Source organism: Phasianus colchicus, chromosome 13 (genome assembly GCF_987193195.1).
Source record: "Phasianus colchicus chromosome 13, bPhaCol1.hap1.1, whole genome shotgun sequence".
Lineage (NCBI taxonomy): Eukaryota > Metazoa > Chordata > Aves > Galliformes > Phasianidae > Phasianus > Phasianus colchicus.
In genome coordinates this window covers 480,189-503,705 of record NC_143448.1, presented here as the reverse complement: position 1 = coordinate 503,705, position 23,517 = coordinate 480,189, and the positions used below count along the sequence as shown (strand labels likewise).

General features: G+C 39.1%; 1 protein-coding gene across 6 annotated transcripts in view; it reads right to left on the bottom strand.

Moving 5' to 3' along the window:
* Positions 1-261: 261 nt before the first annotated feature.
* The window catches only part of LOC149916085 (uncharacterized), a 107,459-nt gene continuing 84,203 nt past the window's right edge, over positions 262-23,517 (bottom strand). The window contains exons 1-4 of one of the 6 annotated variants that reach the window (XM_090149640.1): positions 12,406-12,850; positions 12,053-12,235; positions 10,367-10,570; positions 262-2,224 (exon numbers count right to left, since the gene is read on the bottom strand). In XM_090149640.1, the coding sequence (XP_090005766.1) occupies positions 1,797-2,224; positions 10,367-10,570; positions 12,053-12,235; positions 12,406-12,421 (831 nt within the window). In that variant the 5' untranslated portion in view covers positions 12,422-12,850 and the 3' untranslated portion in view covers positions 262-1,796. The other 5 variants (XM_090149638.1, XM_090149642.1, XR_016470802.1 and 2 more) reach the window with 5 other exon arrangements.

Here is a 23,517-nt window from a genome sequence, read left to right as displayed (position 1 = left end):
GAGATCTGTCTCTTCCTAAAAATAAACAAGACTTTTTGAATTAGGATGTAATTTCCTTTTAAACTGAAAAATTGGAGAAAGACATTTTCTCAAGGGGGAACTGCAGTGGTTGGAAAGAATCTCTGCAAGTCATTGAGTCTAACAAAGCTGGTTCCCTACAGTAAGTTACAGGAAAACGTCCAGATGAGTTTTGAATATCTCCAGAGGAGACTCCACCACCTCTCTGGGCAGTCTGTTCCTGGGCACAGTAAAGAAGTTCTTCCTTGTGTTCAAATGGAACGTCATTTATTCCAGTTTGTGTCCCCTGCTCCTTGTTCTGTCATTGGGCTCCACAGGCAAGAGCCTGGCCCCATCTGCTTGACTCCCACCCTTTGGGTATTTATAAGCATTGATAATATCCTCTCTCAGCCTTCTCTTCTTCAGGCTGAACAGCCCCAGGTCTCAGCCTTTCCTCATACAGGAGATGCTCCAGGCCCCTCATCATCTCTGTGGCCCTCCACTGGGCTCTCTCCAGAAGTTCTGTATTTCTTGAAGTGAGGAGCCCAGAACTGGACACAGCACTCCAGATGTGGCCTCACCAAGGTAGAGAAGAGAGGGGAGATCACCTCACTCAACCTGCTGGCCACATTCTTTTTAATGCATCCCAGGATACCATTGGCCTTCTTGACCACAAGGCCACATTGCTGGTTTGTGGTCACCCTGCTGTCTACAGGGACACCCAGGCCTTTCTCTGCAGTGCTTCTTTCCAGCAAGTCAGACCCTAACCTGTACTGATACATGCAGTTACTCTTCCCCAGATGTAGGACTCTGCACTTGCCCTTGTTGAACCTCATAAGGTTTTTTCTCTCCCTTTCCACCCTGTCCAGGTCTTGTTGAATGGCAGAAAGATAAAAACTGATCAGTGCTTCTTGAGGGAAATTCCCAATGTATTTTAGGTGTATACAAGATTATGTAATACTGTGTGAATGTTGTTATGACTGGGTGACAGTTCACCGATCAGTTCACAGATGTTTTTGCTTCTCAATTGTTTTTACAAAATGTAAATAGTATTCATGAGAAGAGAATGTGATTGACTTCACTTCTTCTAGCAAAATTTTGGCCTTGGAGCTTTGTATCTGTGCAGACTGGAACCATAAGTCAATCACAGAACTTGCCACATCACCATTTGCTTTGGTAAACCATCACCACCCCCTTATTCAATATTCTTGAAGGTTCCCTTTTAAGTGAATTCAGATCTGGTCCAGTTGTGGAACTTGCAGCTTTCAGCGTAAGAATATTGTGAAAAGAAGAAGTATCACTAGTCTGTACGGGACTAACACATTTCATTTTACATATGACATTCTTAACAATAGGCTTTTATTATTCATTCTTTGTCATACATTAAAATAAAGGATGTTTTATTTTCTTTCATGTACCAAACAGTTCCATTTGTCTTAAATACTCTATACAACTGCAGATAATTACAGCAACATAAAAACCAGCATTATGACATACCTAGAGGGATTAGTTTGACTTGTGTTTGGTTCCCAGGTCCCAAGATGCCAGTATCTGGGAAAGTGGCAAATGGAAATTCAACTGTGCAGAGGAACAGGAAAAAACCCTATATCTGTATATCAGCAATACAGAAATAATTGATAAAATGCTCAGGAAACAAGCTGTGTTTAACCAGCACTGTCCAATCCAGCCTGTTGCAGGGTCCACGACAGCAGTGAGAGGAAAGAGCAGCAGACAAGACTCCTCTGGCTTGTACCATGGTATTAGTTCTAGCACGCTTAAGTTCTGCATTTGAAGTTACATTAGCAAGCCTGATGTGCTTGGCAACAGCACAACATCTCACTCCATATGTAACGTATTTTCTGTGGCAAAGAACTTCTTTGTTCATAACTCACGGACTTTGCATGTTCATAAAAGCTGTTACATACTTTGGAAAGTTCAGGCATACCTTCAATCCTCCTCTGTATTCGATTCCTACTGACTTCATAGTAACTGCTGTTCCCAGCAGAGCTCAATGACAGCCGGCGCAGGATCGGGGCTGAATTTGAGGTAGCAGTCACTGGCTGAAAGGAATTCCTGTAATATGCTGCACTCCCCGAAGTACGATATTCAGTGGAATTTCGACGGGCTGGGCTTGACAGATTTACTGAATTAAGTGCAGAATCCATAGAGTCCTCAGAAAAGCGATGCTCTTTGGAAGTGCTGTTTTCTTCTATACGTAACGTTTCTGCTACAGAAAACAAAAGCATCAATCTGTTCAAAACGATGGGCTTTGTAGCTTTGTTATTTAATTCCTTGCTATGTTCTCTTGAAGATAATAACAAGCTCCAAGCCTGTTAACAAGTCTCCTGTGAGACAAGACTTACTGAAGAATAGTCATTCTCAAGTAATCACTGGTCCTTTACTACATTAAAAAATTTCCAGTAAAATGTCTAATAGACAAGTTTGAGACAGTCTTCCATAAATCATCTCAGCTGTATATGTTAAATATTATGAGCAGGATGTGGACATAAGGTTTGATTTTTTTTTCATTGTCTGATATTAGCATTAACACATATGCAATCTCAGTCAAGCATTTTCATTATCTTTCTTAATGGTTATCTTCTGAGAATTTGTTTAGGAGTGCATTATGTTTCTATTTTTTATAAATATAAAAAGAATTTTTTAACATAAAAAACCCTCTCATGTTAACTAGCAAATGTTTAATTTGTTCTACACAGTAGAGGGAGTCTCTAACTTCATATGCAAGAGGACAATTATCATCTGTAGATCTCCATATGTTCGGAGACAATAGCCATCACAAAAAACTGAAGAGACTACATGCAGAGCTGCAGAAGGCTGTAAATCCTAGACTCACATGCACACTAACACAATACAGTCTGATCACAACGCTGCAACTACGAGTCGTTAAACATCAGTGGGAACACCACTCCATTCTCTCATCATTGTATGTTCTCAGCTCCACTTGCACTAGGCCAACATCTAGCCTGAGGAAGAAGTTGGAAGCCTGATGCAAAAATCTGCATGAAACAAATGCTGCTTTGGCAAGAGAGTTAAGAGCTGGAAAATACAGCTAACGGGTTCACAGAAGTGTAAACTCCACATTACCATCTTGAAAATTACTCTATGAAAGTTATAAAACATATGCTAGTGGAGCAGCATATTCTTGGGGGTAACTGGTACAATCTGTGAAACAAGTTCCTAGAATATGCTCTTTATTACTCTTCTTATATGACAACTTCCAATAATTTCTTGGGAAAATTCCAGAATTAAATAAAGGAAGAGTATTTTCCACAAACAAACAAACAACAGCAACAAAAAACACACAGAGAGCTTTTTAAGCACGTTTAACTTGTTCTATTAGCAATTACGTTCTCTCTCCTGAAGTCTGTATAAAACTGGAGTTTAGTGAAGAACTTGAGGTGTATTTCACAGTTATGATCTTCAGGCAACATCATCCCGAAGTGGAACAAAGACACCCAGAGAACCGGTTCCCTACTTAGTGAATTCAGTAAAGCAAGACATGCAATCCACCATAACATCTTCTATTAAACACAACACTTGTGGCAAAAAGAAGCTTTTAAGTCCACAAGCCCTTCTCTTTCAAGTACACAATCCTCAAGACAATAATGATAAACTTTCTAGTTTGATCTGTATCAAAAAAGCAAAGCAGTGGCTACTGAGGTTTTTGGAGAAAGCAAACTTTTATTTGTCGGCTTGAAGTAGCTGCAGCAACTTGCTAAAAGGAAAGCAATAGCCATCTTTCTATAGAATTTCAGAGATACTAACAGACACAATCAATGATAAGCACTATAATATTAAAGGAAACAAATGAGAAAATTAGATCAGTAGAGAATGAGACCACCAAATGAAGTCTCAGTGCAAGACTGAAAGGCAGAAGTAATACTTCAAATGGCTACAGAAAAGCACTATGAAGGAGTCCAAAACTTGTAGATTGAAACTTCGTAAGTTTTTAAAGGTATGATGAAATACTGGAAGCAATATTCCACACCAGAAAGTTTCAACAGGAGTATTTCAGCAAATATCAGCCAACTCCATACAATGTCTTATGAAGGAATCTTTTTATAGTAATCAAGCAGAGATCCCAAATACATCCGTTAAATAATCATTTTATGTCACTCTTTCCATGATCGCTCAAGACATAAAGGGTTTTAAATTGACTATTTTACAGAAGAATTTAATTGCGTTTACTCCAATTATATCCCAGGTTTCTTTCTGATACTACAGATCCTAGTTAAGCAACTGTAAATAGGGATGGCAAAGAGAAACTCTGCTTTGATTCCCAAGACACTAGCATTTGAGCTTAGAATCAGAAAATCATAGAATGGCTTGGGTTGGAAGGGACCCTCAAAGATCATGAAGCTCCAACCCCTCCACCATATGCAGGGCCACCAACCTCCCTATTAAATATTAGACCAGGCTGCCCAGGACCTCATCCAACTGGCCTTGAACACCTCCAGGAAGAGGGGTGTCCACAGCCTCTCTGGGCAGCCTGTTCCAGCACCTCACCATTCACTCTGTAAAGAACTTCCCCTGATACTCAACCTAAATCCTCCCTCCCTCAACTTAAAGCCATTTCCCCTTGTCCTGCCATTATCTTAAGCTTATCTTAACATAGCTCCTCAGGTCACATACACAAGGTGGGAAAACTGGCATACTTCATAGGATGATCATCTTTTAAAATAGGTGTTTCTGTCCAGCAGCTATACTATCCCAATCCACTCCCTTTCAATTCATCTAGCCTCCCTACAAACCAACCCCAACTGCAGTCTTGTTATTGAAAGCACGGTAACAGGTATGAGAGCTGATTCAGAATTGGTGTCTGACAAATACAGTTTTGCAATTACCGGAGCAACAGATGACTCTTTTCCTACTTCGACATGTGGAGCAGATGCGAGTAGTAGAGGGATGGAATGAGAACAAGTTTTTTTCTGTTACAAACAGAATTCACATTCTTACTCTCAACTATTCCAAAATTCAACAGATTTCAATGCTCTCTGATTTAGGTTTTGTAACAGAAAACTGAACATCCCTCATCTGCTTAAGCCTTCAAAGAATGCTTCTGCCACTTCAGTTTTGTTAGATTTGTAATATGGAATCAGCACTCTCTTGACCTTTGCCCTGTGAAATAAATTGTTATGCTGCTCCTTTAATGTATTTCCATCCATTACTGCATGGATGGCATCACATCTGCAATAGAACCCAACATTCACCACCAAGTAACCAATCGATGCCTTGTAAAAAAGGGCTGATCTGAAATAATAAACACATTTTCCTTACTCTGTCTTGTATCTGAACAGGTATTAACCAGACCCAGTTGTACCACAGCACTGGTAAAATACTGAAAGCAGAAGGCACTGCCATGTGATCTTATGCTGTAAGGCAGGCCCTGTAAGTAATAACTGAAGTTTTATTCTCAAGTCAGCACCAGACACCAAGGGTTCATACATGTATGAGTCCCAATTAGGAAGTTCAGCTTTTCAAAAACCAGAGTTAAATATGTTAAAGGCTGCTATTTAATGATTTCACAATGCAGCAAGCTGTTAATGACAGGTAAATTCAGCAGAACTTCCATATGCAGAAGATCATTAACAACATCAAATTTACTACATCTAAGAGCCACTAACAGAGCCCAGCAAGCCATATCAATTTTATCTACAAATATCAGTCTTCCAAAGGTGAGTTTTTGCACACTTGAAATGTACAAAAGATCAATGAATAACTGTCTCACCTGAAGCTGGAAAGCATCAGTTTTTCAAGTTAATTTGGTATAGACTTTCTGCACCGAACGTTTACTGTTTCAAGACCTCAAGAGGAGATGAGCAATTGCTTGTGCATCCGTTGTTATAAATCTAGATTACAAGTATGTGTGTGTATATGTAGATATACATGCCATAATTATTATGCTTTTCTTTTTCTCTATCTCATTTTTTCCCTCATTTCTCCTCTCCATCTCACTGAGATGGGGGCAGTGAATGAACAGCCACGTGACGCTCAGTGATCTGCTGGGTTAAACCACAATGCATCACCATATCTTAAAGAACTTGCACGCTGTAAAAGATTTCTTCTTTTAAGAACGTTGCAACAAAACGTTGCTGGCATGCATCACCACTGAAATTTTGACTACAGAAACTCATCTTGTCATTTGATATTTTACCATTAGAGAAATCCATCCTGCTGTCAACGCTACAGTGATGAAACTCCAACTTAATTCTAAAAAATCTAGGTGGCAGAGATACCACAAGAATGGACTTGAATGAGTGATTACAAAGAGACTGAACATGGGCCAACATCTTTAACTTATTAACTTCCTTCCTTGCTCCCTAAATATTTAGAATGATAGTAGTACTATAGTAGTAGTAGTTAATGATAATTTTCCCTTTTTGTGATACTTGGTGAGATTCCGAAAAAACTTACTGTTGCAAATGCCACCACTACATAGGTAAATAATTACAATTACGTTATCTGAATCCTTTGGTTATTTCTAATTAGAAAGACACTACAACAGGAACAAACTTGTAAATTATGCTTAGGGTTGGAAAGAATCAGTGTGAACACCAGGTTTATGCATCAATTTGTCTTCTCAGGCAGCTTTCTGTTTTTGAGTTTCCAAATGGTAAGCAGAGCTGTAAAGGATCACATTTGGTTAGTGGCAGATGCATTTTCAAAAAAAAAAAAAAAAAAAAAAAAACAAACCCACAAAAATTACAAGAAAGCCTTTATTCACAAGTCTGAAATAAGAAGCATACCCATATTGCGTTACAGAAGAAGACAGATATTACATGCAAAAACAAAGAAAACGCCCCAGCTCTAGCATATTTTATGCTTCCTTAGGAAATCAGAAGCGTGACTGACTTATACTGTTAAGTGAGCCTATGATTAGGGTTAATGCAAGTACACGAGCTAGCATCAACAATAACACACTACCTCTCGTTTGCTTTCATTGTGTGGTGATCAGTGCAGGTGCCTAGAGTTTAAGAGTCAGTACCACAGGGATAAATCCTGGACCCACGGGTTTCCATGGCCCATTCACATTCTTTCCAGACTCCAATGTTTGAATGAAAACCTAATGATTCACATGTGGCTCAGACACAAGGCTCTCTACCTCCTGTTTGGGGAAAAGGTCTCGGGAGGCATATTTCTGCTAGGAGCTCAACCAGTTCTGGAGAGCAAATGGGCTGTGAGACCCAGCACAGCCTGATCTCCTGGTATTTACTTCAAGGTAGCACTATCAGCTGCAGCAAACATTCAGATAACTTCATAATAGCCTCACAGGTAGTCTTACATGGCCCTAGGGAAATTACTTGTTCTCCACATCTTAATTTCTCATTTTGAAAAGAAGCACTGAAAAGAATAATATTATCTTAGAGTTGTCAGGAGGATAAAGCAAGAAACATCTGAGGCCATCTGAATGCCCCAAGTCACACCATGAGAAAAATCCACAAAAAAAAGAAAACAGGATTCAGTGCAAACACAGCTCCCTTGTACTCCAAACATCTGAGGGCAACCATAGGAACTCCAAGCAAAGGAGTGGGATCCAGATCTACAGGCTCAACTCTCTGCTCTGCCTGGGAACAACATAAGCTTCTTACTTCCAAGATAAATGCTAGGGCTGAAAATAAAAAGGAGCACTTCTGAGGTGCAACAACCTCAACCTCAAATGACAAATAAACAGGGAATGGAGCTTGTTTGTGCAACCCCAGCCCTTGGGATGAAGAGTCATTCTCATTTCTTTACTTTTCATTGTGTAGGTATGTTTCAAACAGCAAGCTCAAGCCAGGAGAAAGGCTGAGCACTAAACTATCAGACAAATGTGTCTGTCTGATAGTGAAGAAAATCACCCAAGAGACTGATTTAATTCTCTGCTTGAGAAGGTTTATCTGAACCTCAGTCTGTTTCATCCCACTAAATGACACAGACTCAGAGCTAGAAGCAGAAAAAAGGGGCTGACACCACCACCATGAGTGCGCTTGCTAATCAAGCCTTTAATTTCCCTTTGGTTACATTTGCTTGAATTGAAACCTTATGCATCAAGCAAAATTAAAATGGTTTGTGCTTTTGTTTTGAGTAAGAAAAAATCCTAAATTCAACTCCATTCAAAACAATTATTTTCTCTGGCAGCTGAACCAAAAGAACCCACTAATTATTCACACATATTGTAGCAAGATTATTTCATCCAAGTCCCAGCATGCAGTTTTCTACTATAGCAAATACAATACTTGCCATGAAAGTTCATCACAAAAGATTTAGATTTCTTTCCTTAATCTCTGATGCAGACAATTGTTTTTCTTGCCAGTCTTAAAGAAAAACCAACTATAAAAAAAAAAAAAAAACAACTTTCAAACAAAAACTCTACAAGAAAATATTCTCACAATTTCATTCTGCAATTTCTCATTTAATTCTACTGTCTACACCCTACCTTCCTATTCAACTGCACAGTTGGTTTTCACAGAATCACAGAATGGCCAGGGTTGGAAGGGACCTCAAGGATCATGAATCTCCAACCCCCTGCCAATGCAGGGCCACCAACCTCCACATTCAGTGCTAGACCAGGCTGCCCAGGGCCCCATCCAATCTGGCCTTGAACACCTCTAGCGACGGGGCATCCACAGCCTCTCTGAGCAGCCTGTTCCAGCACCTCACCACTCTCTCTGTAAAGAACTTCCCCCTGACATCCAACTTAAATCTTCCCTCCTTCACCTTAAAACCATTTCCCCTTGTCCTGCTGTTATCTACCCTTTCAAAGAGTTTTAATGCGTTACATTAACCTTAGCCACATTTTGTTCTTCTCAAAATATATCCCTCAAAAATTTTTTATAAAATGACTTACGATTTGACTTATCACTCAGTGAGCCTCTCAGCAACCTATCCAACAAGATGATGAGAAGACAAGAGCTAAAAAACACAGGAAACCCACAAGGGCCTTGTGGCTCTGTAACACCTGAGAGAGCTCCAGCACTCTGCTTCAGGAGCAGCCCACAGGCTTCTTGAGCTTAGGACTACTGAGCTGACTTCTTTGAATCTAGCAGTAATTACAATAGTAATTCCTGTTCCTATAGGATTTTTGAATGAAAACATATCAGAACTAGATAGATTTCTTTTTTTTTTTTTTTTTTTTTTTTTTTACATCTGCTTTGTAAAATAATTACTTTCAACTATTCCATCATAGCCCACATTCACCACTGGCCTACAATTTAGTCCTTCTTCTAGAACAATAACAATCAGAATACTGGCAAAGCACATCTCAGTGTATTTTGTTCCAAAAAAAATGACTTGTTGGAATGAGGCACAACAAGGCACAACTATGTTATTATATTAATAATATAATAAAATTTCATATGTTTTGCAAAAAATAAAGTAATACAAGTTTCAAACCCATACTTACACAGTTCCAGTAAACTTCTATTACAAAGTAGAAAAGAAGCATCTATCTTTTGAACAAACTTGTGCAGACACATAAGCAAGGACTACTGAAATTCTGCTATATGCAGGTCAGGGTGCTATGTTACAGACACTGTTAGATAGCAACATCTTTTACAAGGATTTAATTAAACCTGTATTCCACTAATCATCTTTCACACCTGGTGTTAATGTAAGGAGATTAAAGTAACACCAAGTCTTTTTACTGCCAGCGATAGAATTATGAATTGATGTGCTAACTGCCATACAGAGACTTCCTAGCCTAGAAGGAAAAAAAAAATGTCAAGCAGCAGCTATTCAGTTTGAGATGTAAGGATAATTTATCTGTAGGCATGGCATTAATATGTAGCAGAACTAAACCTATTCCTTAATAGAGGACATAAGAGAACGAACACTGACCTAAGAGACCAGGGAATGGGAGAAAGGAGGAAGCAGCAAATTTAACATGTGGAATCACTTGCCTGGAAGCTAAAGAGATTAGCTGGAAACTTTTCACTCACTTGGTTAAGGTATTAAGAACACAAACATTATGTATGGATAAGATTATGAGAATGACTTGAATTAATAAAGCTGATACTCCACTCATACTGAGCTTACTTGACAAATGTATAGCTTGTATAGCTGCAGCTGTTGAGATGCACAAGCTCTGCTTATTACCAACAACCTAACTGTACAGTGTACATGTAATTCAACTTTGCTATTGCTAGACTCTGATTTAAGAACTGTTCAGAAAATCCTGGACTCCCAGTGATATAAAGTATACTCCACCAGGACTATCTTAATAAAGTAGTTCACAAACATACATTCTTGACTATGCTTAAGGAGTTACAAAAGTGATAGAATCTCACTGCAGGTTACTTCCGTTCTTTCTCCCTACCCTAGGTTCACAAACAAGTGAAGAAACAAAAAAATTAGAAACATCTTCACATACCAGTTATCATTTCCCCTCCATGATGGCCAGATTTCAGAAATCCAAAGACTGTTTTGGATTGATAGGCACAATCCACACAAGCTTGTACAGCTTGTTGAAGTACCGCGTTGACAGGACCTGGTCCAAAGTGATCTGGAAGCTCCTGAACCTTTTTCTTATCCAGGTGAGGCCCAGAATTTCCATGCTTGTTGACATAAACACACACTGAAAAAGAACAAGCCATATTTATACAGAATATTTCTGCTTTCTTCACACCTACTGCACACAGAATAGAGACATGTTTCACGTGCTAGAACTGCATTGTTTCTTAAGTCCCAAATTCACTCCCATCTGACCTCTAAAGCCTTTCCGTACCCTGCTAACGTACAAAGCTATCACAACCTGCATCTCTACTCACGCAATAGTCCCAGCAAAGCAAGAACTACCAGTACATGCTCTAAACTACCAAAAATCTATTCTTAAAAGTTGTCCTTGCTGCCCTATTTTTTCTCAGATTTGACACGATACAACAAACCAAACCCTATAGCATACGCCTGCTATTGGTGCCCATTCTGAAGCACCCACACAGCGTTAATAATGTCTGTGCACAATGGTCAGTATCTGCTATCTTCAGCAACCATGCATGTATGATTTCCACACTACAGTTTGACTTTCAGTGCTAAACAAAAGAACAGTACTTACCTGGAAACTGTGCAAAGTGGTTTAAGGCTTATCATGAAAGTACAAAAGCAAAAACATACATCAAGTCATTCACCAGGTAACAAATCCATTTCACATAGAATCGGTCATTCAATACAAACTTCAAAAGCTGAAGTAACAGCTTAGTTTATACTATCATCATCCAAATTTCCAAATTTAGGCTACTCTCCTGAAAAGTATTAAAGCAAATGACTTTTATTTGATGAAATGAAACAAATACAATTTCTCTACTGGAAAAAAACAAAACAAAACAAATAAAAACCGAAATACCAAAACCACCACAATACTTTATTTTCTAAAGCAGCACCTCTAAGACTGAAACTGCATTGATGTCAAAGTTTTCTCAGCTATGGCTCCTGATAACCCTTGGACCGGGACTCGTAATACCAGCACTGCAAGCCATTTGATGGGAGACCCTGAGCATGTTATTTCCCTCTCACTCTATATACCCCCAGAGTACCAAAACTCACATAAAATGTCACAAGCAGCCAGCTGCAAAACCCACCTTCTCTACTAGACTGTATGCTGCAGAATTTAAAATTTTGGAGCCGCCACTGAGCAAGGTGAACAAAGAAGGAAGAAAAGAGTATTTAATGTTGTAGGATAGGCTGAACTGAATCATCTCTCAGAGCAAGCCCCTTCTTATAAGGCAGTAAGCATCTTTCTCCAAGGTTATTTTATGATTCAAACATAAATTGAACAGGCAAAATGTGAAGTTTTGAGTCTGTTCTTTTAGTAACCCAGTGGTACAATTCCTACTTGACCACAAGAAAGAGTTAGCAGAACAAAATGATTTCTGCACATGTGGTATGAGCTATCCCAACCTGCCACAGCACTTGTGCTCTGGAACGAATCCTCTAAGAACTGAAGAGTATTCATTTCAATCAATTAAAGTTATAGCAAAGCAGATTAAAATGTTAAATTTCATAAAGTAACCACACTTATCAAAAATATCAGTACTTGTAAACAACAGCTGTTTGATAGTACCTGGTTTGTTCCTATCGTACTCCGTGGGACTATGTGCACACCCCATGTAGGGGCTGAAAGGCTGGCTACTGAAAAGATTATCGCATTGAAGACTGTGGCAGAGTTTCTCCAAGAAACGTAGGACAAACGATGCACTGTTTACAGAAGGAAGATTGATGGCATGCTTCTCCCCATCAAAGGAAGCTGCGAATAAGAAGAAGATGTCAAACAGCCCCTGAGCATCACGAAGTATAGCAAAACACTAACAAGTAAAGGAGAAGACATTCAGCTTTGATTTAAAACATGCAAGACATGAGAGGAATAAACAATCTTTCTGGTGTTTAACGCGTTTATATCCAAAGAACTGGTTGTACCTTCCATTGGATCCATGCCACTTTAAATTTGCTCTATGAGAACTTGAAGAAATACATCAACTTCATCTATAAAAGGGTTCCAGGATCAAAATGCTCATCAGGGTACAACACGCGTGCCGACTTACTTACAGGGAGATTTCTTATAAGAGAAGAGGTCTAAGACATCTGTTTATCTCCAATTTAAACAACTTAATTTAGGTAGAATTATGTGTTTTACAGCTATTCACGTTGCTGTGAAAAGAAGCGCGGCTATACGAATAAGAAGTCGCGCGGCTCTGCCCTCGCAACTCCCCCCGCCCCGCGCACGGAGGCGGCCCCCAACCGCAGCCCCCAGCCGCAGCCCCCAGCCGCTCCCCCCCTCGCGCAGCGCCACTCCGGGGTGCCGCCTGCCGCAGCGACGGCGGCGGGGAGCCCTCGCGCCCAGAGGCGGCCTTCCCGGGGTCTGCCCTCTCCGCCCCCCTCCCACCTACCTGAGGGCAGCCGGACGAGGGTCCCCTTAGACGAAAGCACAGCCCCAGCCCGGCCGCTACCGCGAGGGACCGCGCCCGCGGCCGGAGCCCGGGGGCCGCGAGGAGGGAGGGCGGAGCGCCCGGTGACAGGTGAGGACGGCCCCCGCGCCGCTCCCTACCTCGCGCCGCTCTCCTCGCAGCCGGCGGCTCGCTTACCCTCGATCGCCGCCGCCCCCTCGCTCCGTTCCCCCGCCCTAACGCGGCGTTCAACGCGGCCCCGCTAGCCGCGAGGCCCCGCCCCCCGCCCCGCACTGACGGCTCTCTCCGCCAATAGCGAAGAAGACGGCCGTCCTCGAGCTCCGCCCTCACCTCCTTCGACCAATAAGAGCTATCCGTGGTGCTGGCCCTCCGCCTTCCCGGCAGGCTCGGTTGGCTCGCAGCTGCCGAGCAACGGGCGCAGGGCTGAGGGCGGTGGCCGGGTGAGGGCGGTGGCCGGGTGAGGGCGGTGGCCGGGTGAGGGCGGTGGCCGGGTGAGGGCGGTGGCCGGGTGAGGGCGGTGGCCGGGTGAGGCCCCGCTGCGGGCCGGGGTTGGTGCCGCGGGATTGTGCCCGGGGCTCCTCGTTCGGGAGCTTTCGCCTCATAGATGGACGTTTTTTGTTCCCCTCCCCTTTTTCCCTCTCGGCTCAGCCATCAGGAGGATGGAAATATCTCCCGCACTCACAAAGCTGTAATCTCGGCTTGCAGAAATGATAACTGGTATGTGAAGATGTTTCTAATTTTTTTGTTTCTTCACTTGTTTGTGAACCTAGGGTAGGGAGAAAGAACGGAAGTAACCTGCAGTGAGATTCTATCACTTTTGTAACTCCTTAAGCATAGTCAAGAATGTATGTTTGTGAACTACTTTATTAAGATAGTCCTGGTGGAGTATACTTTATATCACTGGGAGTCCAGGATTTTCTGAACAGTTCTTAAATCAGAGTCTAGCAATAGCAAAGTTGAATTACATGTACACTGTACAGTTAGGTTGTTGGTAATAAGCAGAGCTTGTGCATCTCAACAGCTGCAGCTATACAAGCTATACATTTGTCAAGTAAGCTCAGTATGAGTGGAGTATCAGCTTTATTAATTCAAGTCATTCTCATAATCTTATCCATACATAATGTTTGTGTTCTTAATACCTTAACCAAGTGAGTGAAAAGTTTCCAGCTAATCTCTTTAGCTTCCAGGCAAGTGATTCCACATGTTAAATTTGCTGCTTCCTCCTTTCTCCCATTCCCTGGTCTCTTAGGTCAGTGTTCGTTCTCTTATGTCCTCTATTAAGGAATAGGTTTAGTTCTGCTACATATTAATGCCATGCCTACAGATAAATTATCCTTACATCTCAAACTGAATAGCTGCTGCTTGACATTTTTTTTTCCTTCTAGGCTAGGAAGTCTCTGTATGGCATGCCAGCAACGTTTTGTTGCAACGTTCTTAAAAGAAGAAATCTTTGGCAAGAAAACAGTTGTTTTTAGGGATCAAATAGAGAGAGAAATAGTGCTGGGGACCTAGACTCCTTTTAGGTGGGTAGGAAATAAATGTATTATTACCCTGAATTTGAGATAGATCTGTTCAAGGCTTTCTTCTGTACAGTACTGCAGCCTTCACAAAGCCCTGCTCACAGTATGTATAGTTTGATTACTGCTTTTTTTCTTTATGTATTTTGCATAGTACATAACAGTAATGAAGAATAAGATATAAGATAGACATGTACAGTAGAAATAAAGTGCAATGATTCTTCTTGGACAGATGTGCAACTTCTGAAATGTCTGTAGAACAAATTCCAGCTTTTGAAAAGCATAGCACAGCTAACAGTTCTGTAGAGTGTCTATAAACTCCTCTTTCTGGTTTATTTGGATGTGAATTTTCTGTTTGCTTGTTTTGTTTGTTAGTTGATTACATTCTGTTGCCTGTGACATTAAAGCAAAATCTACATATGTAGATTTGGTAGTGTTAGAGGTTTACCACTAAACTGTGGCATGCTAGTTTAATCTGATGATTCACTTCTGAGAATATAAAAACAGAAGTGAACTTTGCTTTCAGATGAATTATTTACATTTCTTCCGCTCTTCAAAAACAGAAGCAGTTTCACTTATGAAATCAACATGGATGTTTATGTTTCTTACAAAAAAACTTTTATTCTTCTAGTTTTGAACCTGATTTAGCATGAAAAATACTAAGCTGAAACTACTATTTTTGTTAACCACGTTTATGTTAATGGCACTTAAGCAATCCAACCAGGATCAAAGCTCCATTGTAGGAACTGTGCAGATGCATAGCAGTAGACATATCCTGCCCTAAAGAAAAAGCAAAAATAAGTAACGTAATGAAATGGAACACAAAGTAATTGGTAAAGTTATAAGAAGCATCATAGGGGGAAAAAAAAAATAGATGGACAAAGAATAAAAAAGAGGTTTGAGACAAAAATAAAAATGTTCTTACTGTCAGATTTCAGAAGTTGTACAAGGAAAAGGAGTAAAAAATTAAATTTATACAACGAGGATGTCCAGAAAATCTAAGAAGTTAATCTTGATTTTACATTGAACAAAAATAGAATGAATAAAAATCCTTAGGTCTCACAAATACGTATGTTATGATCATAAATGCACCATTAAGAGTCTTTCAACATCTTCTTAAGCAATTTATTCATTTTATCTTTAGAGGGTAACAATGTGGAGCAAAAAAGTTTTGCAGTCCTCTGTGATAGAACAAGTGGCAGCAAACCTTTGAGGAGAAAGAGTAAGATGGATGGCCTTAAACAGTTTTTGCTTTTATTAATGGAGCCTGATTTGTTTTCACAGAAATGAGGCAAATAATAAACATACACAAAAAGGAGAGTAGGAGATAGAAGGACAACAAGAAAAAAAAAATGGAGTGTCAAATTTTCTCCCAAATGGACTTGCAAGAGTTGACAGTGACTTACTAGAGCATTAATTTCTTCTTTACAGCTTTATTCAGGTCTAAGACAGAAAAAAAGAACATGCACACGAGTCTTCCAATCCATATTTTCTATGTTATTTAAAGTAATAAGGTTATGTATGGTACTTTATGTTGGTTTCATTTACATTTACAGGTACTAAAATCTAACAAGTTTCTCAAAACCTGTAACAGAAAAATGCTGAGAAGAATCAAATTTATTGCTCTCTCTCTTCACATACATTGGGCTTATGATCCTCCCACTTCAGTGGCTGCTCTTCCATGTATTACTGAGTGCAATCATGTACAAATATAAGATAAACATTTTCTTTAAAGTATTTATAGTATGTTGCGCTCAAATAAATATTTGAGAAAAATAAAGAAATAACCTGACAGCTATTAATCAGAGTTTTATTGCCTTTAATATATGATCCATCCTGATATAGCAATTATTGTTGTTTTAGTAAATGCATTACCTCACTTTTACAGGTTTATTTTCAGCCAGTATATATATCCTTTTGCTCAACACAACAGAGAACTTTCCAATAGCCAAAAAACATTCTGCCTTTAAATTAAATTAATCTTCTTGGAAATATTACTCTTCCAACTCTCCTGTTCTGTATGTCAGCTACTGCTCAAAGCTGTCTACTGTTCCTCCTGTTAACCATACAGTTATTAAAACTTGGTATATGAATACCTTTTCATCATATTTATCCACAATAAATGAACGAGACTTCTCCCCATAGAATCTTTCTATGAAACTTTCCATCCCTCTGTCTTTCTGCTAAATCTCAAATAATCTGAACTGCAGTTCATTTAGATATTAGACCTCAGGTTCAGATAACATCCTTGAGGTAATAAAATGTTATTGTCTGACAGATCTAAAGTGATATTTTTCCTGTAGAAAATTCCATGGGGCACTTACACTGAAACTGAGAAGTGTTTTTCCTTCTCTTGCTGAGTGAGGGTTTAAATAGGAAATGCATATACACAGAGCAAAATTTGGAAGGTAACATTTCCCATCAGGTCTTTTCAGTATTACAGATACTAAACTGTACAATCAACGTAAGTGAAAGCAGATACCCGTGAGATGCTTGTCAGCATGATCAAGATGAGACATGAATGCTGTCTTCAAAGGGCAGCATGGTGACTTAGAATATTTTGAATATGAAAATATATTTTCTTCTTATAAAGTCAATTTTGTCTCTGTTTCTCCTTACGTATTTACTTTTGGCTAATGACTTAAAGCAATGAATGCAGCTACATGAATAGGTATTTAGATTTTTGAGTACCAGAGAACTTAGAAATAGACATGCTTGTATTCTGTTTTATGTGTTTTACTTGTAATCTGTTTTTGCTTCTCAGTACAATAGGCTCTCAATCCAGTCAGAGCAAGAAAAAGATTTTTAAGACTTGCATGTGCTGATTAAGGTGATTGAGTTTTTTCTACTATTATTTTCCTTTTAGTTTAGCAATAAAGAAATACATTAAAAAAATGCAGTAGGGGAAAGATCTGCCCATGGATTTGTTGTATTTGTGCATATCTAAATAGCAGTACAGGCATCTTGTCATCCCAAGGACACCATGGAGTATTCATATAATATAAAGAGAGATGATGGGGATTTTCTAATAACTAAATTGGAAATCAGAAATGTTACTTTTTTTTTTTTTTTTTTCCCAATTTACCAGTTTGCAGGCAATGCCTCCTTTTCCATAAAGACAGCTCTTCAAGAAAGCCCATTTCTAACACTCACAGACCTGTGCAGAACACCGTTTTTCATAGATGACAGACAGTAACTTTACAATAACATCAGCCATTTCTTTCAACACTGTCACAAATACCATTCAACAACAAATAGCATTCAACTAGGCCTCAACTTCCTAATTTCATTGAAGCCTGTATACCTTTCATTCAGTGTTAACATTACTTGAAAAAAAGTGTTTGGACGTTACATTATATTATCCTCAGTTCATCGTGTTGTAGCAGATCTAATCTTTAATGAAAACGAGACATGTAGGAAACCTATTTGAACTTTTCTTTTATCTTTACTCTTATTTCAAAAAGAAAGTAGTTGATTAAGCACACCTAGTGACAAACCAACATGTGATTATCATCTATAATAAATGATACTCCTGCTTGCTAGTATAATTGTATTTGCTTTTCTTGTTGCCTTTGCTTGCTTCATCCACACCAGTAGACGTGTTGAGAAAACTGACTGGGAGAAAAGAGGTCATTCCCTGGTCCTGGTTACAAAGACAGCACAGACACAGCCCATGGTGACTGAAAAACAAGGAATAAAGAGGTTCAAGACTGTACTGCAAAAGTGTATTGCAACTGCAGGTTGCTTAAAGAAGTAGAAGCAAAGGGAATGTCCACAGGTTTGAAAAAGTGGCCTGCAACTACACAATATTCATTGTTTCAGAAAGGAGATTTAACGATGCAAAATCTTTGGCAAGAAAACAGTTGTTTTTAGGGATCAAATAGAGAGAGAAACAGTGCTGGGGACCTAGACTCCTTTTAGGACATAATACTTGTCTTGTCTCTACACATGAAAATATTTTAAATTACTAGCTGAGAGATCAGGGGTCCTGAACCATGGTATGTTCATTATTGTTGATTGCATGTACTGTGTCATATCACTTAAAAAATTAAAAACATTAATGGCACTGAAATTTCAAACTGGGTGCACGTACCACTGTGCATAACAACTGACAAGCTATTATCTACGTTGATTAAAACTCTTAGTGCTAGTGTTTTAGCTTCTCCAAAAGCAAGGAATAAACAGTTTGAATGTAGGCTTTATCAGTATTTGTACTTGTAATAAAACCAGGAATATTCATAGAATCATAGAATCATAGAATTTGTTTTTGAGTTGGAAGGGACTCTTACAGACCATTGAGTCCAGTTCCCCAGTAATGAACAGGGACACCCACAAAGGTCAGAGACCTCAGAGGCCTGTCCAGCCTGACCATGAATATCTCCCCACTGCCATAATGTTGTCTTGCCCCAGACCTATACAAGACTACAAAGTGAGTCACCAGCTCTGGATTCCTACTTAGGAGGGGTTTGCCATCAAGATAGACAGCAAGTCTCCATGTAACCCTCTCCTCTAGGCATCAGCCCTGGGAAACATGCTGCCAAATATTCTTCAGAAAAGCATCTTGGAGAGGTTTCTGTGAGCAGATGGGGGACATTTGATGAAGCAAACGGATGCTGGGTAAGCAGTAATTCTCACTCAACAACCAGCCTGGGGGCTCCGTTCTTTCTTCATTTCCATTCTTTCTGATGGAAATGTCCTTGAAACTTAATTGAGTTTGCATGGAATTTTACACTTTTTGGATTTCTAATCTTTCTCATCATTAATCCTTAAATATGTGTTCCACAATACCACTAACCAATTATAGAAAAATAATTTAAAATAATCATGTATCAAACTTTTTTAAAATTCTATTTGGAAGGTAGGAGACCTAATTACAGGCATGGGACTTTAATGTATGTGCTGAAAACTGAAACTCAATATCTACTTTTTCATTGCTCTTCAGCAACCTGAGCAAATAGATTACCTCCTGTGATAGGTTTCTGACAGTCCCTCTTAGTTTGACAGTTATTTTAGAGAGAGTCACTTTTGTATATAATGAAAGGAAAAGTTGCCAAGCATACGTCCATATTTTATGTTTCTTAAAACTTAAAAGCTAGAGGAAAGACTCCATTTTTAGTCATGCCATTTTAAATTCAGAGTATTTGTACTGTCCGCCAGGTTTACATCAATGACACAGAATGGCATCTAGCCCAAGGGCTGAGTTACATTTCTTGCACAGGAAGGGCAGCTTTTATAATTGAGTGTATCAGTTACTGCTTTGAACTTTTTTTGTGTTACTACATTCATGTGAAAATATGATGTGCATTTTCGCATCTTCTATGTATGCCAAAAGAATTAAAAGCAATTTCTATCGAAGTGTTTCCTTGAAATTGCAACATAAAAAATATATAAATATTAAAAACAATAAAACAAAACAAGACATTTTCTCCCAGAAATACCAGGACTCTTAGAAATACCTCACGTTTCATCTCAAGAATACTGCTTTCCACTCCTCAAGATCACACTGACTCCCATCACAATGGCCTTTTCTCCCACATACACCCGTTTTCTCCCAAAGATGGGACATATTCTCCCAGAAATGCCAGCTTATTCTTTAAAAAACGGCCTTTTTTTTCCCAAAATACCAGTGTTTTCTCACAAACACCTGTCATTTTCCAACCAAGTCTGCTACTATCTCCCAGAAACAGCCGGTTTCCGAGAAATACCTGACGTTTGCTCTCCCAAATACTACTTGACACTCCTCCAGAGGACACTGTCTCCCCTATTTACCACGTTTTCTCCCCAAGAGACCACTTGGCACACCAAAAAGACCACCGTTGCTCTCCAGTACAAGATCTTCTTTCCCACCGGTTCCCACTTTTCTCCCCCAGCTATGTCATTTCCTCCCAGAAATGCCACTTTTCCCTTGGAAATTTCACCTTCTCTTCCAAAAAGAGGAGATTTGCTCCCAGAAATACCCCTTCTCTTACAACTGCCACACGCTTTCTCCCCAAAAAGCCTCCATGACAATGCCAAATGGGACACTTGCAGCCAAGAAGAGGACACCTTCTCTCAGAAAGACCACTTTTCTCCCCAAGAGAGGAGATTTTCTCCCAATTGGATGACATTTGCTGTAAGAAAGACCTGCTTTCTTCCCTCAAGAGGACATTGTCTCTGTTTTTGATAGTGCTATTTGATTACTTTCATGATAAGCCTTAAACCACTTTGCACAGTTTCCAGGTAAGTACTGTTCTTTTGTTTAGCACTGAAAGTCAAACTGTAGTGTGGAAATCATACATGCATGGTTGCTGAAGATAGCAGATACTGACCATTGTGCACAGACATTATTAACGCTGTGTGGGTGCTTCAGAATGGGCACCAATAGCAGGCGTATGCTATAGGGTTTGGTTTGTTGTATCGTGTCAAATCTGAGAAAAAATAGGGCAGCAAGGACAACTTTTAAGAATAGATTTTTGGTAGTTTAGAGCATGTACTGGTAGTTCTTGCTTTGCTGGGACTATTGCGTGAGTAGAGATGCAGGTTGTGATAGCTTTGTACGTTAGCAGGGTACGGAAAGGCTTTAGAGGTCAGATGGGAGTGAATTTGGGACTTAAGAAACAATGCAGTTCTAGCACGTGAAACATGTCTCTATTCTGTGTGCAGTAGGTGTGAAGAAAGCAGAAATATTCTGTATAAATATGGCTTGTTCTTTTTCAGTGTGTGTTTATGTCAACAAGCATGGAAATTCTGGGCCTCACCTGGATAAGAAAAAGGTTCAGGAGCTTCCAGATCACTTTGGACCAGGTCCTGTCAACGCGGTACTTCAACAAGCTGTACAAGCTTGTGTGGATTGTGCCTATCAATCCAAAACAGTCTTTGGATTTCTGAAATCTGGCCATCATGGAGGGGAAATGATAACTGGTATGTGAAGATGTTTCTAATTTTTTTGTTTCTTCACTTGTTTGTGAACCTAGGGTAGGGAGAAAGAACGGAAGTAACCTGCAGTGAGATTCTATCACTTTTGTAACTCCTTAAGCATAGTCAAGAATGTATGTTTGTGAACTACTTTATTAAGATAGTCCTGGTGGAGTATACTTTATATCACTGGGAGTCCAGGATTTTCTGAACAGTTCTTAAATCAGAGTCTAGCAATAGCAAAGTTGAATTACATGTACACTGTACAGTTAGGTTGTTGGTAATAAGCAGAGCTTGTGCATCTCAACAGCTGCAGCTATACAAGCTATACATTTGTCAAGTAAGCTCAGTATGAGTGGAGTATCAGCTTTATTAATTCAAGTCATTCTCATAATCTTATCCATACATAATGTTTGTGTTCTTAATACCTTAACCAAGTGAGTGAAAAGTTTCCAGCTAATCTCTTTAGCTTCCAGGCAAGTGATTCCACATGTTAAATTTGCTGCTTCCTCCTTTCTCCCATTCCCTGGTCTCTTAGGTCAGTGTTCGTTCTCTTATGTCCTCTATTAAGGAATAGGTTTAGTTCTGCTACATATTAATGCCATGCCTACAGATAAATTATCCTTACATCTCAAACTGAATAGCTGCTGCTTGACATTTTTTTTTTCCTTCTAGGCTAGGAAGTCTCTGTATGGCATGCCAGCAACGTTTTGTTGCAACGTTCTTAAAAGAAGAAATCTTTGGCAAGAAAACAGTTGTTTTTAGGGATCAAATAGAGAGAGAAATAGTGCTGGGGACCTAGACTCCTTTTAGGTGGGTAGGAAATAAATGTATTATTACCCTGAATTTGAGATAGATCTGTTCAAGGCTTTCTTCTGTACAGTACTGCAGCCTTCACAAAGCCCTGCTCACAGTATGTATAGTTTGATTACTGCTTTTTTTCTTTATGTATTTTGCATAGTACATAACAGTAATGAAGAATAAGATATAAGATAGACATGTACAGTAGAAATAAAGTGCAATGATTCTTCTTGGACAGATGTGCAACTTCTGAAATGTCTGTAGAACAAATTCCAGCTTTTGAAAAGCATAGCACAGCTAACAGTTCTGTAGAGTGTCTATAAACTCCTCTTTCTGGTTTATTTGGATGTGAATTTTCTGTTTGCTTGTTTTGTTTGTTAGTTGATTACATTCTGTTGCCTGTGACATTAAAGCAAAATCTACATATGTAGATTTGGTAGTGTTAGAGGTTTACCATTAAACTGTGGCATGCTAGTTTAATCTGATGATTCACTTCTGAGAATATAAAAACAGAAGTGAACTTTGCTTTCAGATGAATTATTTACATTTCTTCCGCTCTTCAAAAACAGAAGCAGTTTCACTTATGAAATCAACATGGATGTTTATGTTTCTTACAAAAAAACTTTTATTCTTCTAGTTTTGAACCTGATTTAGCATGAAAAATACTAAGCTGAAACTACTATTTTTGTTAACCACGTTTATGTTAATGGCACTTAAGCAATCCAACCAGGATCAAAGCTCCATTGTAGGAACTGTGCAGATGCATAGCAGTAGACATATCCTGCCCTAAAGAAAAAGCAAAAATAAGTAACGTAATGAAATGGAACACAAAGTAATTGGTAAAGTTATAAGAAGCATCATAGGGGGAAAAAAAAAATAGATGGACAAAGAATAAAAAAGAGGTTTGAGACAAAAATAAAAATGTTCTTACTGTCAGATTTCAGAAGTTGTACAAGGAAAAGGAGTAAAAAATTAAATTTATACAACGAGGATGTCCAGAAAATCTAAGAAGTTAATCTTGATTTTACATTGAACAAAAATAGAATGAATAAAAATCCTTAGGTCTCACAAATACGTATGTTATGATCATAAATGCACCATTAAGAGTCTTTCAACATCTTCTTAAGCAATTTATTCATTTTATCTTTAGAGGGTAACAATGTGGAGCAAAAAAGTTTTGCAGTCCTCTGTGATAGAACAAGTGGCAGCAAACCTTTGAGGAGAAAGAGTAAGATGGATGGCCTTAAACAGTTTTTGCTTTTATTAATGGAGCCTGATTTGTTTTCACAGAAATGAGGCAAATAATAAACATACACAAAAAGGAGAGTAGGAGATAGAAGGACAACAAGAAAAAAAAAATGGAGTGTCAAATTTTCTCCCAAATGGACTTGCAAGAGTTGACAGTGACTTAC